The sequence below is a fragment of the Papio anubis genome, chromosome 8, assembly GCF_008728515.1.
Source record: "Papio anubis isolate 15944 chromosome 8, Panubis1.0, whole genome shotgun sequence".
Lineage (NCBI taxonomy): Eukaryota > Metazoa > Chordata > Mammalia > Primates > Cercopithecidae > Papio > Papio anubis.
Window position 1 is genome coordinate 135551234 of NC_044983.1, and position 18433 is coordinate 135569666.

Consider the following 18433-nt stretch of genomic DNA (forward strand, 5'->3'; position numbering starts at 1 on the left):
TTATTTTTAATACATATTACCCTGCATTAATATTTCACAATAAGAATTTACTGCTGAATGCATAGCTCTGGTATACACATATACCCAAGGATATTTATTCTGGGTTCATTGATGTGTGCTAATCTAACTAAATCTCATGAGTAAAATTCATTAGGTATTTCCAGTGTTTGACTGATGATGACACACCATGCCAATGAACTCAAAGGCAAGAAACGACTCCCACTGATAAAGATTCAAGAATCCGAGCCCCAAGGCAAAGCACCAGTACTTTTTCCTATAATCTGATTAGAGTAGGCACCCAACTCCAGGGCAGGGATCTACTCATTCTGGAGCCACCAGCACCAACCACGATGTCTGCCACTCAGGGCAGGGGCTGAACAGCATGTGATCATCCGACAGAAAGCAACACCTCAGCGCCAGCAAGGGGACTCCAGTACCTCTGCTGAAATCCTTGGGATCCAGTGACAGACTGTAGCCGGGGAGCGTTTCCAGGAGGAGTTTATAGCAGGCTCTCCACCCAGGCTCTGCGATGCTCGGGGCCACGCACTGCATAGCGGCCACGCGCTTGAAGAACGCAGACTTGCGATGGAAGCCGATCAGCTCGTAGAGCTCGGAGAGGACGCTGTAGCGCTGAATTTTCTCCTCCTCAGAAAGCTGAAGCACAGAGAGAAAGTAAAAAGCTTTTGAAAGAAACGTATAAGTGAAAAAAAGAAGCACACATTAAAAATGTTTCTTCATAAAACAAAGACCTGAGGAGACATCAAGGAGAGGGAATGCCTGGTGAGCAGTGCAGGGCACAGGCCCCAGGGCAGCGCCGGGTGGCTTGAGACCTTCCCCAGCCATGGCTGCAGGTGCAGCCCGTCGTCCTGCTGATAAAGCCCAGATTCTCTGCTACAAAGGTACTTGCTACAAATCTGAGACCTCTACTTTAAGTTCCTTTACAAAAGAAAAGAAAAGGAACAAGAGTTCATCTACACAACCGGATTTTATCAAGGTCTTTCATCAAACACAAAAACTCTTAAAACACAAGAAGACGCAGAACCATGTAACTGGGTAATGAATTGCTAATAATACCATTGAAATTAGACTTAAGACTTCAGGGTTTACAAAAAGTTTTCTTTCATCCAAGACCCAACTGAATCCTCCCAACAACCCTGTAGTGGAGCAATCAGAACTTCTGTTTCTTTCTTTTTTTTTCTTTTTTCTTTTTTTTTTTTTTTTTTTTTTTTGAGACAGAGTTTCACTCTGTCGCTCAGGCTGGAGTGCAGTGGTGCGATCTAGGCTCACTGCAACCTCTGCCTCCCAGGTTCAAGCGATTCTCCTGCCTCATCCTCCTGTGTAGCTGAGATTACAGGCACCCACCCCCATGACTGGCTAATTTTTGTACTTTCAGTAGAGACGGGATTTCACCATGTTAACCAGGCTGGTCTCAAACTCCTGACCTCAAGCGATCTGCCGGCCTCAGCCTCCCAAAGTGCTGGGATTACAGGTGTGAGCCACCGTGCCCAGCCAACAACTTCTGTTTCTTCAGCACCTACTGTATGGCAGCAGACTTAAGGTACCTGATTAACTCAATACAACCATCCTGTGAGATGGCATATAAGGACATTAACAGCTCAGGGACACATTAATCACTGGTGCAAAATCACACAGCCAAGAAGTATCGGGGACAAGACCTGACTCTGGGCCTGGGCCCTGGTCACCGCACAGCTGCCTTCAGAGAAGAAGGCAGGCAGAGCCCACTCTGCTGCTCCAGGAGCATTGCTTAAGGAAGCGCTTCTCTCCCTCCTCTGCCCTGGATGATGAATGTTTCCCTGATGTTTCTGTGAGTACAGAGCCTTAGCTTGAACACCCCTCCAACTTGGGCCTCCAAACCCTCCCTCCATCCCCTCTCCTCTGCATTCACTGCCATGGCCTCGCTGGGGCCCTCGTCAGTCCTCATCTGGAAGAGGAATTGGCATCGTCTTCGTACCACTTCTCCACCTTCCTTCACCTGTCCATACACCCCTGCCAGACTAAGGCTCCTGAGCCATGGCTCAGAGGCCATCACCCCAGCCACAGTTTGAGTGTTTGTGCCTCCCCAAAATTCACACGTTGAAAGCCTAGCCCCCAAGGTGATGGAATTAGGAGGTGCGGACTTTACAAAGTGATTGGGTCGGGGGGTGAAGCACTCACGAATGGAATTAGTGCCCTTATAAGAAGAGACCCTAAAGAGCTAGCTCACCTCTTCCACCATGTGAGAACACAGAGAAAAGATGGCGGTCTACGAACAAGCAAGTGGGCCCTCCCCAGACACCAAACCCGCTAGCACCTGATCATGGACTTCTAGCCTCCAGAACTGTGCACAGTACATTTCTATTGTTTATCAGCCACCCAGCCTCATCGGACTAAGACAATCCCCATCTTGAAACCACTAGACCCCTCGAGGACTGTAAAACAGAGCCAAATGCCTTCACGGGCATGCCAGGCCCTCCTCAGTCAGGCCCAACCTGCTCTGGGAATTCGAGGCCCCACTGCCTACCTATGACCTCAACAAACTGAACAACTTTAACTCATTTGTCTGCTCATTCCGTCAACACATATTTACTGGACCCCTACTCTGTGCCAGCCACTCTGTGGCAGGGGATACAGCGGTGAACAAAACAGGCTAAGACCCCTACCCTGGGGGCCTCCATGCTAATGACGGGCGAGTCCCCTGGCTTAGAATCAGTGGGGAGGAAGACAATAAATCAATGAACAAAGAAACAAAATAGCTGCTCTAAGTCCAGTGAAATACACTTTGACACAGAATCATGGGTGGAAGCGTATGAGGTGGAGTGCACCAGGTGACGCTGCCGGGGCGCACAGGCTCTCTGCTCCTGCGCTCCCTCCACAGCCACGTTTGACTCTCCCTTTGGAGCCTCGGTTCCAAGGCCACCCTCTCCAGGAAGCTCGTCCTCACACCCTTCAGCTGGAAGCTGCCGCTTCTTTCCCTAAATTCTCCTAACCATGCTGGGCTCCATAATGTCCTTTCTGTGTCTCCCGTACTATTTATGTACATGTCACATCTCTGCCACCCCCACTTTTCCTAGAGTGAAAGCTCATGCCGACACCGACGACGTGTGAGAACCACCGTTGCTCCACCTGTTCACCAGCATGTGAGGATATCGGTCTTTTTTATTTTAGATGTTCTGGTGGCTTTAACTTCCATTTCCCTGAAAACTAATGATGTTGAACCTTTTTCATATGATTACTGGCTACTGGTATATCTTCCTTTGTGAAGTGCTTGTTCAAATCTTCTGACAGGTTTTAAAATTAGACCGTTTGTTTTATTACTGAGTCGTAGGAGTAATGTATATATTCTGAATGCAAGTCCTTAGTTATACATGTTTTGCAAATATTTCCTCCCAGTCTGTTGCCAATTTATTTTCCTAAGGGAGTCTTAATAAGCGAAAGCATTTCACTGTGATGTTGCTCAATTTATCAGTTTTCTCTTCTATAGTTAGTGCCCTTCTACGTCCTACTCTTAGACAACCTTTGCCCGAGGTCACAAGGATATCCTATGTTTTCATCTAGAAGTTGTTGTCTAGGTCTATGGTCCATGAATATTCAAATTTGAGTAGGACATGGCCTGTCCCTTTCCAGGAGTGCACAGTACAGCAGCAAACAGAGGCCCCAGTGCGGGAGGACAGCACCCAGGGAGGAGGTGGAGGAGGTCTGTAAAAAGGAGGCAGGGGTTGGCCGGGCACAGTGGTTCACACCTGTAATCCCAGCACTTTGGGAGACCAAGGCAAGCAGATCACCTGACGTTAGGAGTTCCAGACCAGCCTGACCAACATGGAGAAACCCTGTCTCTACTAAAAAATACAAAAGTAACCAGGTGTGGTGGCGCATGCCTGTAATCCCAGCTACTTGGGAGGCTGAAGCAGGAGAATTGCTTGAACCCGGGAGGCGGAGGTTGCAGTGAGCAGAGATCGTGCCACTACACTCCAGCCTGGGCAACAAGAGTGAAACTCCATGTCAAAAAAAAGAAGAAGAAGAAGAAGAGGTGGGGGTACTTAACGCCTTTATCACAAATCTGGAAATGCCCAGACCTTCAGCTGCACCACTTTGTGCCAAACATGATAAAAGATGTTGGGGAAGAGAAGACAAATACTTATCTTAGCCAGTGCCCTTAAAGAGGCCAACATCTAAAACAAAGGTGACAGCCAGGAGGGTCACATGCCTTGGCATGTGTTAACACAATGCGTTAGAACTCCCATTGATTCTCTCTAAGATGAAAGGTTGTGATACTATGATCAGTAATATATTATTTCATTCCTCTTATCATTTCAGTGTAATAAGAAATCAAATGATAAACACTATATTGCAAATGGAATTGACATCACTTCAAAGCCCTAAAACGGTTCCTTAATGGGAAAAGCTCAAGTGCAACTGCTTTTGGGCACTAGGCAGACACTTGACTAAGAAGCCGTGAGCCCAGCGAGCCTTGGAACAAAGCCATGTTTGGTCAACACAGGCACCTATGGCACAAGGAGCCAGGGAGTACAAAACGGTCCCAGGCAAAGCTAGGCCAAGATCCTCAAGAAATCTTGAGATGAAATCCCCAAACTCATTTCCAACCTGCTGCTCTTTTAGGGAATATTAATCAGCACATCTTTGTTCTAATCTTTCTACAGGCTGCACAGTCACGAAGTCCGAGTTCAGGGCCCAGATGTTTATGTGAGGTTCCAACGGAAGTGGCTCCAAGACTCCTCAAGACAAGGAGGTTTACTCACAAGGCAGACTCTGGGGGATCCGAATATTAATTCACTACTCCATTTCCAAGTAGAAAGTAAGTTTAGACCTGCTTTATTCTGTTAACAAGAAATAAAGTGATAACATCAGAGGGAAACTCCAGACACAGGACTGTCTCTGGCAGGATGGAGAAGGAGGAATACAGCCTGGAGCTGTAAAGTCCTGAGTTCCAGGGCCACATCTGCATTATCCCTAAGAAATAGGGATCATTAAATCTAATTACAATTGTTGAAAAGACTCAATAAAATAATGCGAACACTAAGCATAAGCCTAAAACTCTCGGTGAGTGTTCAAGAAACAGAACTATCACTGTTAGTTAATGCCTTTGAAACCACAGGTTCTAACCCCAAGTTAACCAGCCACAGATGCTCAGAAAATGCCTTAATCCTCATCAGCCTTCTCAAACGTGGGCACTTGCAGTGACTAGAAGACCAAGGCGTGACAGATGCGTAGGGGCAGCCTGGTGGCAGCACTCAAGTAAGTGATGACCGTGGAAGAATGCAGGATGGGAAACAGTGGGCCCCACACAGTCCCAGGTTTGGAAAACACACTCTGCTTCTCTCGCCAGCTATTTCCAGCCATAATTACCCGGAGAGAAAAGACGTCTTCAAAATTATACAAACTTTCCATATAGTTCTATCAAAAAAGTTTGGAAAAAAACCTAACTTACTTTCTTACATCCCGGAATAGGAGTATGAGGCATGCACCAAGGATTTTCCTTTAAAAAGCATCTGCCTAAAGTAATTGGATCCATTTTCAGTTTTAATCATTCAAAGGTAAGAAAGAAAACAAAACAAAAACTTCAATAAGACCCTACCCGTCAAAAATTCATGAAGTAGTAGAGGAGATAGGCCCATAAAGAATCACAGTATTGGGGCCAGGCAATGTGGCTCATGCCTGTAATCTCAGTACTTTGGGAGGCTGAGGCAGGCGGATCACCTGAGGTCAGGAGTTCAAGACCAGCCTGGCCAACACAGTGAAACCCCGTCTCAACTAAAAATATAAAAATTAGCCAGGAGTGATGGTGGGTGCCTACAGTCCCAGCTACTCGGGAGGCTGAGGCAGGAGAATCACTTGAACCCGGGAGGTGGAAGTTGCAGTGAGCCAAGATCGCGCCACTGCACTCCAGCACAAGAGCAAGGCTCCATCTCAAAAAAAAAAAGAATCAGTGTTGGGAAGAAGATGGACGGAGAGATGGCTGAAACAGGGATGCTGTGCCCTATGCCTTGGACAGGTACCTGGAAGGTTCCTAGACTACCAGGTGTACCCACCACGTGCTAGAGGAAGGACACTTTGTAAACAGTCAGTGCCCTTGGTAAGTGCACCATCCAAAAGAGATGGCCAAGCAAAGGCCACACTTGACCCCTGATCACCCTGGTTCCAGCCTTTGATTCACTCTTGGATAACCTGAAAAACCCACTCCTTCAAGAAATACTTCAAGAAAGGCTTCAAGAAATACTGCCTACTTTTACTATCTTTGGGTTTAGTGAGTGAGCGTGTTCATGTGTACTTTAAAGATGATTTGAACTCTGACTACAGCTTTTCTCCACATTCATCTTTCCATGCCAGATTTTTTTTTTTTTTTTTTTGAGACAGAGTTTCACTCTTGTTGCCCAAGCTGGAGTGCAATGGCATGATCTCGGCTCACTGCAACCTCCGCCTCCCAGGTTCAAGCAATTCTCCTGCCTCAGCCTCCTGAGTAGCTGGGATTACAGGTGCCTGATACCACACCTGGCTAATTTTTGTATTTTTAGTAGAAGAGGGGTTTTGGCATGTTGGCTAAGCTGGTCTCAAACTCCTGACCTCAGGTGATCTGCCCGCCTTAGCCTCCCAAAGTGCTGGGATTACAGGTGTGAGTCACCACATCCGGCCAAGTTCTGAGTTTCTCTATGTCTGTTCTCCATAAAATCTAGTCCCTCCAATGACAACTCATGGAGCCTGAAATTAAAAACCAATTAAATAAGACCATACACAGCTAAAACGTCACCCACCCCCATCACTGCTTTCCTAAACTCCTCTCCTGCCTGTCCAAAATAGACTAATGCCTTCCGCACTACACTCACAAAACACTGCAGATCTGTCTCCTCAAACAGAAAGAGCTCTCTGCAGGAGGAGACCATTTGTATTCCCCTCTGAATTCCCAGCACATCGTGGTGGCAACAGATATGATTGTCATTATAGTTTCTTTCCTATAAAAACACTTTGGGCCAGCCTGGCCAACATGGTGAAACCCCGTCTCTACTAAAAATACAAAAATTAGACAGACACGGTGGAGCGTGCCTATAATCCCAGCTACTTGGGAAGTTGAGGCAGGTGAATCACTTGAACCCAGGGGGCAGAGGTTGCAGTGAGCCACGATCATGCCACTGCACTTGAGCATGAGTGACAGAGCAAGACTCCATCTCAAAAAAAAAAAAAACAAATACTTTGGGATACTTAAATGAGACCTTGGGAGAGAGACAAAAGTAGTATGTTTGGGGTCTAACATCTCTATCCAGAGCTTCCATGAACCATTTTTACATTTTCTGTTCACTGATTCATTCAGAACATAGCTTCTCACTCCAGAAGGATTTCTGTTTTTCTGCCAGGAGTTTGTGGTCACTCTTATGCCAGGACAACTTTAAAATAAACCCTCTTTGGATTGGTTTTATTTCCTTCCGTAATGCTTAATACTGAGCGTCAACTTGATGGAATTGAAGGATGCAAAGTATTGATTCTGAGTGTGTCTGTGAGGGTGCTGCCAACGGAGATTAACATTTGAGTCAGTGGGCTAGGAAAGGCAGACCCACCCTTCATCTGCTGCCAGCGCACTTAAGAATATAAGAAGACAGAAAAATATGAAAAGACGAGATTGGCCCAGCCTCCCAGCCTACATCTTTCTCCCGTGCTAGATGCTTTCCCCCCTAGAACATCGGACTCCCAGTTCTTCAGTTTTGGGACTGGGACTGGCTCTCCTCGCTCCTCAGCTTGCAGACGGCCTATTGTGGAAGCTTATAATCACGTGAGTTAATACTTAATAAGCTCCCCCTTATATACATATATATCCTATCAGTCCTGTCCCTCTAGAGAACCCTAATACACCTTCCAACAAGATCAAGTTTCCTTATCTTCTTACTTTAAGGACTGAGATACTTTCTATTGCATTCTTTTACTAAGCGTGTCGTTTGGGGGATCTTGGCTTTACACATGGGTCTGCCATCCAGCTCCCAAGTCTGGGCAGGTCTAAGGTTTATTTCCTATCCTCCTATGTGAGCACTGAAAGCTGTTACCACAGCTAGGCAGGGCATTCTCTGCCTCCCAAGGCCCACTGACTTTCAGAATTCCTGCTTTTGGGAAAAGGATTTCCTTTTCCTTCTTAACAATGAGCTATGCATTTTGAAAGATGCTAGGGATGGGAATGGTGGGATTTTTATCTCTTCATCAGAATTTTAAGGAACTTGTGCTGAGCATTTTTGGACCACTGCATTGCCAAAACAAAAATCACTAGGTATTTTCCAAACTTAAATATTATTTGAAATTTTTCTTTTCTTTTTAACTATTAACATACTTCTTTTTTTTTTTTCCATTAAAAAACATTGCTCAGTCCATGGCCCAGCCTGGTGTTCGGGGCCACAGGGCCTGCCCAGTGCTGGATTTTATCAGGGCAGCATGGTGCTGAGGTCCGAGGCAGGCCTAGCACTCACGTTGCTCTCCTTTCCCTGGCGGAGGTCGTCTCCCTCCATGCTGTGCTGCCTGGGGCCGGAGGAGGCTGACTTCGGTGGTGCAAGGCTGTCCTTCCCATGCTCTTGCATGCACCTTTTCTTATTTATGTGCGAGCCCTGGGTGTGGCTGTGGTCTCCTGTCTGGTTTCCTGGGTGTAGCTGTGGTCTCCTGTCTGGTTTCCTGGGTGTGGCTGTGGTCTCCTGTCTGGTTTCCTGGGTGTGGCTGTGGTCTCCTGCCTGGCTTCCTGGCTCCTGTGAAGGTGTGTGTGTGGATGGTTGTCAGGTTGTTTCTTCAGGTGGGCAAGTGCCGAAAGGTCCTACTCTGCCATCCTGCTCACATCACACCTCCCCTAAGAGAATTAATATCAGCCCCAAATCTTCACATTATACATGACACATTTAAGGTGAAACACATACAGGAAAGAAATACTAGAATAAATCACTTGTCCCCATATATTGTTTGCTTTATAAAAGAAGTATTTATTGTAATTAAATTGGTATAAAAAGAAAAAAGTAAGCCACCAACTAGAATGAAGCCTTGAAGGGACATACAAAATTAAGAAAGGGGGCCAGGCGCAGTAGCTCACGCCTGTAATCCCAGCACTTTGGGAGGCCGAGGCGGACAGATCACGAGGTCAGGAGATTGAGACCATCCTGGTTAACACGGTGAAACCCCGTCTCTACTAAAAACACAAAAAATTAGCTGGGCGTGGTGGTGGGCGCCTGTAGTCCCAGCTACTTGGGAGGCTGAGGCAGGAGAATAGTGTGAACCCAGGAGGCAGAGCTTGCAGTGAGCCGAGATCACGCCACTGCACTCCAGCCTGGTGACAGGGCGAGACTCTGTCTCAAAAAAAAAAAAAAAGAAAAGAAAAGAAAGGGATGAAGCCAAAAAATGAGAAGACAATCTATAAGCTTAATAAAACCCATATCCTATGGATGAAATTACTGATTCCTAGAACACCTAATCTAAACATGACAGTAACATAAGATGCCTTTCTTATTAGGAAATGGCCAAGATAAAAAATAATCAATTAAAACAAAAAAATTAAATTCTAAGTTTTGCCTGCCAACTAAATTTGTCTCCTTCCGGGAAAAAAGGAAGATTTGCTGGTTCTTTATTGTAGGTATCTCATGTTCATGGATTGGAAGACCATATTGTTAAGATGGCAAAATACCTCAAATTGATCCACAGACTCAATGCAACCTCTATCAAAATCCCAGCTGGCTTCTTTGGAGAAATTGACAAGCTTATGCCAAAATTCACATAGAAGTACAAGGGACCCAGAATAGCCAGAACAATCTTCAAAAAGAACGAAGTTGGAGGAGACACACTTCCCAACTTCAAAACTTACTACAAAGCTGTAATAACCAAGATAGTGTGGTACTGGCATAAGTACCACATAAGATCAATGGAATAGAATTAAGAGTCCAGAAAAAAAAAAAATTACAATCAACTAATTTTCCACAAGAGTGCCAATGGGGAAAGAATTGTCTTTACAACAAATGCTGCTGGGACAACTGGATATTCATATACAAATGAATAAAGTTAGCCCAGGAGTGGTGGCTCACGCGTGTAATCCCAGCACTTTGGGAGGCCGGGTGGATGGATTGTCTGAGGTCGGGAGTTCAAGATCAGCCCGGCCAACCCAGTGAAACCCCATCTCTACTAAACATAGAAAAAAAGTAGCCAGGTGTGGTGGCGGGCGCCTGTAATCCCAGCTACTCAGGAGGCTAAGGCAGGAGAATCACTTGAACCCGGGAGGCGGGGGCTGCAGTGAGCCAAGATTGCACCATTGCACTCCAGCCTGGGTGACAAAGAGAGACTTCATCTCAAAAAAAAAAAAAAAAAAAAGAATGAAAAGAATAAAGTTGGACCCTCTAACTCACATGATGAACAAAAATTAACTCAAAATGGGTCACAGACCTAAATGTAAAAACTAACCCTATAAAGTTCCTAAAAGAAAACAATAAATCTTCATTATCTTGGGTTAGCAATTTTTTAAAATATGTAACACCAAAGACACGTGATGAAAAAATAAATAAATTAGACTTCACCAAAATTAGAAACTTTTGTGCTGCCAAGGACACCATCAAGAAAGTGAAATGGGGCAAGCATGGTAGTTCATGCCTGAAATCCTAGCAATCTGGGAGGCCGAGGCAGATGGATCACTTGAGGCCAGGAGTTCAAGACCAGCCTGGCCAACATGATAAAACCCTGTCTTACTAAAAATACAAAAATGAGCTGTGTGTGGTGGTGTATGCCTGTAAACCCAGCTACTTGGGAGGCTGAGGCAGGGGAATTGCTTGAACCCGGGAGGCGGAGGTTGCAGTGAGCCGAGATTATGCCACTGCACTCCAGACTGGGCAACAGAGCAAGACTCTGTCTCAAAAAAAAAAAAAAAAAAACTTGACAAAGTTTGAATGGATATACATGTGGCCAGTAGGCACACGGGAAAAATGCTCAACAGCATCAGCCATCAGGGAAATGTGAATCAAAACCAAAATGAGACATCACTTCATGCCCACTAGAATGGCTCTCATCAAAAGATGGACAATAACAAGTGTTGATGAGGATATGGAGAAACTAGAACCTTCAGACATTGCTGGTAGAAATGTAAAATGGCACAGCTGCTTTGGAAAAGTTTGACATTTCCTCAAAAAGTTAAACCCAGCAATTTCACTCTGAAGTATATACCCAAGAGAACTGAAAATACGTGTTCCCACAAACACTTGTACATTCCCACAAAATACATGAGTGTTCATTGCAGCATTATTCTTAATAGCCAAAGAGTGGGAACAACCTAATGTCCATCAACCGACGCATGGATAAATAAAACATTTATCTCCACACAGCGGATACTACGTGACCATAGAAGGAATGAAGGACTGATACGTGCTACAACACGGATGAGCCATGAAAACATGACGCTAAGTGAGTAATCTAGACACAGAAGGACAAACATTGCTCTTGTCGCCCAGGCTGGAGTGCAATGGCACGATCTTGGCTCACTGCAACCTGGCCTCCCAGGTTCAAGCGATTATCCTGCCTCAGCCTCCCAAGTAGCTGGGATTACAGGCATGCGCTACCATGCCCGGTTAATTCTATATTTTTAGTAGAGACGGGGTTTCTACATGTTGGTCAGGCTGGTCTCAAACTCCTAACCTCAGGTGATCTGTCCGCCTCGGCCTCCCAAAGTGCTGGTATTACAGGCATGAGCCACCGCGCCTGGCTAACACTGCCCTTTTAGGTGAAGGGCATGTAAGTGTTCACTGGACTACTCCTGCAGCTTTTCTGAAGGTTTGAAGTCTTTCCAAGTAAAAATAAAGTATATTATACATTACAAATATAAAATAATAAAAGCAATCCCTTATGGGGGGGGTTTTAAGGGTTAAATGCAGACACGGGTGTGCACACCCACCAATAGGTCACTGCTGTCACGGCTGCTCAGGCAAGTGGTGCTGACGCTGGTGAGTGCCACAGGATGGAGCATGAGTCATAGCTAACTGCACTTCATGCATCCGACAAACATTAATAAGTGCCTGGTCTATGACAAGTATTTTGCTTCGCACAGTGGCTAAAAAAATTAATAAGATACAGTCCCCACTCTAGAATCTGCATGCATTACCAAACTTTCCTATTAAAAATGTATCACTTTAATATTCAGCTCAGCTCTAAGGTAACCCCTAAGGTAAAGAGCTTAGAATTTCTAAAAGCAGTGAGTGTCTGTAATACGCTCTGTTTATGCATTTATTTACATTCTGCCTCATTCTAAAAAAGGATCTAAAATCAATTTTTTAAACACATACAATTTAACAACAATAACCAAAAAAAAAAAAAAAAGATAAAAATCAGTCTAAAGAGAAAATGAGAATTCTAGTTAAAGGAAACCAGGGGAAGGTTAAATCACAAAAATGTCTGCCATGAAGTGGGTGTAATTATTAAGGGTAAGCTAGAGACTCAGCTCTAAGGCTCCTAACAGCTAAAGCAAAAAAATTAAGATGAAGGCCGGGCGTGGTGGCTCATGCCTGTAATGCCAGCACTTTGGGAGGCCAAGCCAAGTGAATCATTTGAAGTTAGGGGTTCAAGACCAGCCTTCATCATGGCCAACATGATGAAACCCCGTTTGTATTAAAAATACAAAAATTAGCCAGGCAGTAGTGGTGGGTGCCAGTAACCCCAGCTACCTGTGAGGCTGAGGTAGGAGAATTGCTTGAGCCTGGGAGGCAGAAGTTGCGGTGAGAGGAGATCCGGCCACTGCACTCCAGTCTGGGGAAGAAAGTGAGACCCTGTCTCTAAATAAATAAATAAAAAGGGATAAATATCAACGCCCATGAAATAAGTATTTGCACCAACTGCAGGCATGTCCCCATGCGGGAAGCTGTGAAGCACCATTCTCATCCTGGAGCACCATTCTCAATGCCTTCCTGGGTTAAACAGAACAACCCACAGCACAGATATGGGACTCATTCTCCAGGCTCTGGCTTTTCCTTTATTTTAGTCCTCTCCCTCTTTCACCACTTTCTGGGCTTCGAATGGAGATCTGAAACTCCAACCTAAGGACTGGGTCAAAGATTCCCACCGCTTTGCAGGCAGCTGCCATCCACAGCCCAGCAGGGCATCAGAGGCCCACCTGGCTTGCTCCTATCTCTGCAGCTTTGACTGCTCACTCAAGAGAGATTTCCTTACATGCCTCTTTCTCTCTTCTAAAGACAAGGTGCTATACACCAGACTCTTGTTCATTCAGAAATGTCTCAGTTCCCTCTCTCTCCTTTCCCATCTCTAATAAGGAACTTGACTTTCCTCCTTCCCCATCCAACAGCTTCTTTGTGAGAACTATGAATTCCTCACAAACCATCTCTGAAAGCCACGCACCCTGCTGGCTAGACTGAACTGTTTCAGTCATAGCTAAGCTGCATTCCCACTACTTTCCCCCTTCTAGCTTAAAAAGCCTTTCCTAAATCTCCCCGTGCCTCTGATTTTCAGCTTAAATTGACATAAAGTTCTGAGGTTGCAATTATTATGTGCATAGCTAGCGGGCTTTTCCTGGGTTTCCTTAGCAACAGCTTCATTAAGGAACTGCATCAAAAATTTTAAAGAGGCTATTCTTACATCTGAACAGAGTAGCCTGCAAAAAATTTGAATGGCTTTGAAGAGAAAATTAACCAGGAACAAAGAGGTGGCAGGTCTTAGTCAGCAGTATCATAAGCCAAAATGTTTTCAAATGGCTCAAAATCATTCCTGAATATTTGGTTTGTGGGAGGCAAAGGGTGTTAGATTCAGTGTGCATTAATCCTAGAGTATGTTCTCTAATCTGGTAAAGTCAGATTATTTTCTAGTTTTTCAAACAATTCCTTACTACCACTTTCTCTTACTGTCACTTGCCATTTTTGACTAATTAAGAATTAAGAAAGTGACCCAGGCGCGGTGGCTCACGCCTGTAATCCCAGCGCTCTGGGAGTCTGAGGCAGGTGGATCACCTGAGGTTGGGAGTTCAAGACCAGCCTGACCAACATGGAAAAACCCCTTCTCTACTAAAAATACAAAATTAGCCAGGTGTGGTGGCGCATGCCTGTAATCCCAGCTACTCGGGAGGCTGAGGCAGGAGAATCACTTGAACCCAGGAGGCGGAGGTTGCGGTGAGCCGAGATTTTGCCATTGCACTCCAGCCTGGGCAACAACAGCGAAACTCTGTCTCAAAAAAAAAAAAAAGAATTAAGGAAGTGAGTCAGGCATGGTGGCTCACGCCTGTAATCCCAGCACTTTGACAGGCTGAGGTGGGCGGATTTAGGTCAGGAGTTTGAGACCAGCCTGGCCAACATGGTGAAACTCCATCTCTACCAAAAATACAAAAATTAGCTGGTGTGATGAGGGCACTTGTAATCCCAGCTACTTGGGAGGCTGAGGGAGGAGAATCGCCTGAACCCAAGAGGCAGAGGTTGCAGTGAGCCAAGATCGCATCACTGCACTCCAGACTGGGCTAAAAGAGCGAAACTCTGTCTTAAAAAAGAAAAGAATTAAGAATTAAGAAAGTGAATTTCAACCATTTGGGTAGTTTGGGGGAAACTACCTGATGTGGTACATAGAGCCTGGATTTTAGAACCCAAATGGTTTAAATACCAATGGTGGTATCTACAAGATAATCCTGGATACACGGCAAATTCCTCTCAATTTCTCAACTTTAAAATGGAGCATAATAAACGACTTTGCAAAGTTGTTGTGATGATTATGGCCAATATCTGAAAAGAATCTAGCTAAACGTATGCAACAAGCTGGCTGCTTAATCACTCGTATTATCAATGAGTTTCAGCTTATCCAATAATGGAGAGGCTCTGCTTTTTCATCCTTTTTGTGTGCCAACAGAGCTTATTTTACGGGATTAATACTGCAAGAGCAGGCCTGACTAGAAAATTCCCCAGGTCTACAAGGCAGAGCATGTTCTTTTCCTTGGATCAAATTTACAATTATCTATGTTTATGTTTATCTGCTCAGTACCCATTTCCCCCTCTAGACCTGAAGCTCAGTCAGTGCGAGACCACTGAACACTCAAGGCTAGCAGATGACTGACATAGCGCCGAGTGCCTGGCCTTTAGTGTGGAACATGTGAGTGAGGGCAGGAAAGAGAGAACCAGCACGCCTCCCAGAGGCCCTTCCCCTCTGAAATTATGGGCTGGCTTTGGACAAGTTGTACAACCTTTCCTTAGCCTGAGATTTCTCCTCTACAACCAAGAATAACTGTACTGGAAACACAGAATTATAAGGATTAAAGAAAATACCCAAATTCACAAGCCTGTAAACTGTCTGTTAATGGGTCCTCAACAAACAGGAGCTGCCTGCATCCCTTTGATACAACCAGCGAGGCGTGAGGCAGACATGTTTGCTGAATGCTTTCTAAAAGCCAAGCACACTGCTTAGCCCTTTATATGCATTATTCTATCATTTACAACTTACAGCAACTCTAGAAAGAAGGGCATATCATCATGCCTATTTCATTTTATTTTGTTTTTTTTTTTAGATGTAGTTTTGCTCTTGTCACTCAGGCTGGAGTGCAGTGGTGCCATCTCAGCTCACTGCAACCTCCACCTCCTGGGTTTAAGTGATTCGCCTGCCTCAGCCTCCCGAGTAGCTGGGATTACAGGTGTCCAACACCACATCCAGCTATCATTCCCATTTTATAGACTTGGAAACAGGCTAATGAGGTTACATAACTATTCCAGGTCGCACAGTGAGGAAATGGCAACTTCAACCTAAATCTGGGGGGCCAAAGTCCACGCTTCTTCCACCTCACCTCTACCTCACTATTTGCCTGTAAAATCCACATGTCCAACCCATAAATGTATAGGTAGACAGTTATTAAATGAGGTGTTTGCTGCCATTTGTGAATTATCTTAGAGAGATAATTATCATAAGCCACTCACCTAAACAACTAAAGAAAAGACAGGTCAATCCATATCCCTGCACACAAAGAGAAGGAACTCAGCAGTGAATTCCGTAAAACGAAAAAAATCCTTTCCAATGCCACTAAATCCAGATGTATTATTTATCAGTTTTTATATTTGCACAGGGATTCTTAAAGCAGAAGGAACCTGCAATAATTATATCTCGGTTCCTTTCAAAATTTCCATATTAGCCAAAGTCATTTCCAGGAATAGATACAACTCATCAATTCTACAATGGAACATACTTGATGAAGAACCAAAAGCTTGTTCTATTTCAGAAAAACTACAGACCCTTCTTCTTTATTGTTCTTATAAAATCCCACCAGAACTCATTATCTTGCTGCCTGCTCATCTGGCAAACAAACATGGAGATGAGTCAACTCAGGCCAAGCCTCATGCTGGGGAAAACTCACAGGGCCAGGGAACCACATCTGCACTGTCCCCACCCGCCTAGCACTGGAGAGCGCTGTTCCCCTTCCCGCGTATCTTTGCTGACCTCTAGTGGTCCACAGGAAGAAAGAGCAAACAGCAAAAGGACAGGCTGCTCCAAAGAACAAAATGTCCTCACATTTTAAGTGAAAACATTTTATTTTATGAAATGTGTGTTTCTATACCCACCAGTGAAAACGGATTCCCAGCAAGCCCAATTTAGCAGCATTAACTTGCAAAGGCAACTCCAGTTGTTAAGGGCAAGTCAGTCTCAAAGCCCTGCCCCCGGCTCCCGACCACATTGTCTGCAATTCCACTGCTTCAGGCCTTTGGAGGGTCCCTTTAAAAGCACGGTCCACCCTCCACTGTCACAAATACATGTCTCTTTACACCCTCCAATCTGATCATAACACTTGCCCATCGCAGAGTCACTTTATGGGGCAGGCACCAAGACAGTACTGGGCAGGAGGTGTCAAAGCCAGTCCTTCCAGTGACCACATGAGCTTGTTATCCTGTCATGTTGCAGACCATAACATTAAGAGGCAGAGGCACCGAGTGACTGTGCTCAAGGTTACGCAGCTAACAGGTGGCAACGCAAGGGTGTGAACCTGAGCCCATCTGACAGCTCGACTCCACTGCAACTCCCAGCTTGGATTCCTCCAGGGATTCTCTCTTGCCCACCTGATAACTTTTATGCAAGACCTACAACAGGAACTGACCGCTGCCTGCGTCGGGGCCTCTCTTCTCCACATTGTCCCTCACAAACAAAACTGCTCTGACCCCCAAGTGACTTCTGTGCTCAGAGCTCACACCCAGCCACATGTTTACACCCAGTCTCTCTGATCAGAGGCTCCTCAGCCCCACTCTGCTGGGTACTTTTCAGTCTCCTCGGAGAGCACCTCCTCCAGGAAGCCCTCCACCCTCAGCACTTAGAGCATCAAGCTCTGGAGCAGGGACCACATCCTCATTGGCCCTGCAAATCTGTGGCCCGGCACAGTGCTGAACCCCTCCGAGGTCCCCTGAAAAGCGTGTCAAATGAGAGGTACGATCCAGATGTTGGTTCATTTGCCCGGAATCACCGGGGAGGATACCTCCCCTTGGGCGCCCAGGTAACTGAAGCTTCCACTTTGAAATGTCAGGTTCCCGCTTCTGCCCATCTTTACCAGAAACTTCAATATAAACTGAAAGATATGGACCTCTTCCTAATGCTCTCCTGATGACACACTGCACTAATAGTGGCGCTGTTTCCCTTACACAATGTGGCCTACAGCTTTGAGGGACTGTGTTGTCGTTTGTTTTTTACTTGGTTTACGGGCTTTACTCTGTTCTGGTCTCTCCCTTTGGTGTGATGCTGACACTTGCCACTTTGGCTTATCGGCCTCCCTGCCAATGTCTAATCTAGGAAATTAGCCAAGATGAGGGGTCCGAGGGGCAGTAAATACACTTTACAGAAGAGGGAACTGAGGCACACAGAGGTTAAACATCTTGCCAAGGCAAGTGAAGCTGGAATGACGACCCCAGCAGTCTGTACCCAGTCTGTGTGCTCAACTCTCATGCTAAACGCCTCTCTTTTTATAGACTTTGGCTATAAACATTATAAAGTACCAAAATATGGACCAACTCTGAGATGGTGGTGAACTGTTATTTTGTTTCTACTTAGGTTATTTGCTTTTCATTGAAAAAAATTAAGAATCTCTGTAGTCAGTATGGCAACATTTCAACATATTAAATCTGGATGATAGAGGCATGAGTGTCTTATATATTAGTCACACATTTTGTGTGTCCAAAAGAGAAACTGATTTGAAAGTCTCTCTCCTCTCTCCTCCACCCCCTGCCCTCTCGCCTGAGCCCCCAGACCCACACCTCTCTCGTTATGTGCAAAGCTGAACCTCTCCTCTTTCCCTGCACCACTGCCTTGCAGCTTGCCCTCCTCGGAGCCCAGCCTGACCACCAGGCACCTAATGGAGGAATACTCCATTCCACCCGACCCACAGCCGGCCACTGACCCTTTCCACGTAGACCCCCAAGCACGTTTCCAGTGGGCTGGCCTTCCCGCCAACAGCCCCAGTCCTTTGGGGAAGCTGTCAGCA

General features: G+C 45.5%; 1 protein-coding gene across 5 annotated transcripts in view; it reads right to left on the minus strand.

The window, feature by feature from the left end:
- Window positions 1-18433, minus strand: part of TRAPPC9 (trafficking protein particle complex 9) — a 713063-nt gene that overhangs the window by 631508 nt on the left and 63122 nt on the right. For all 5 annotated transcript variants that reach the window (XM_017962346.3, XM_017962349.3, XM_017962347.3 and 2 more), the window contains one exon: window positions 438-654. In XM_017962346.3, the coding sequence (XP_017817835.2) occupies window positions 438-654 (217 nt within the window). The remainder of the gene's footprint in view (window positions 1-437; window positions 655-18433) is intronic.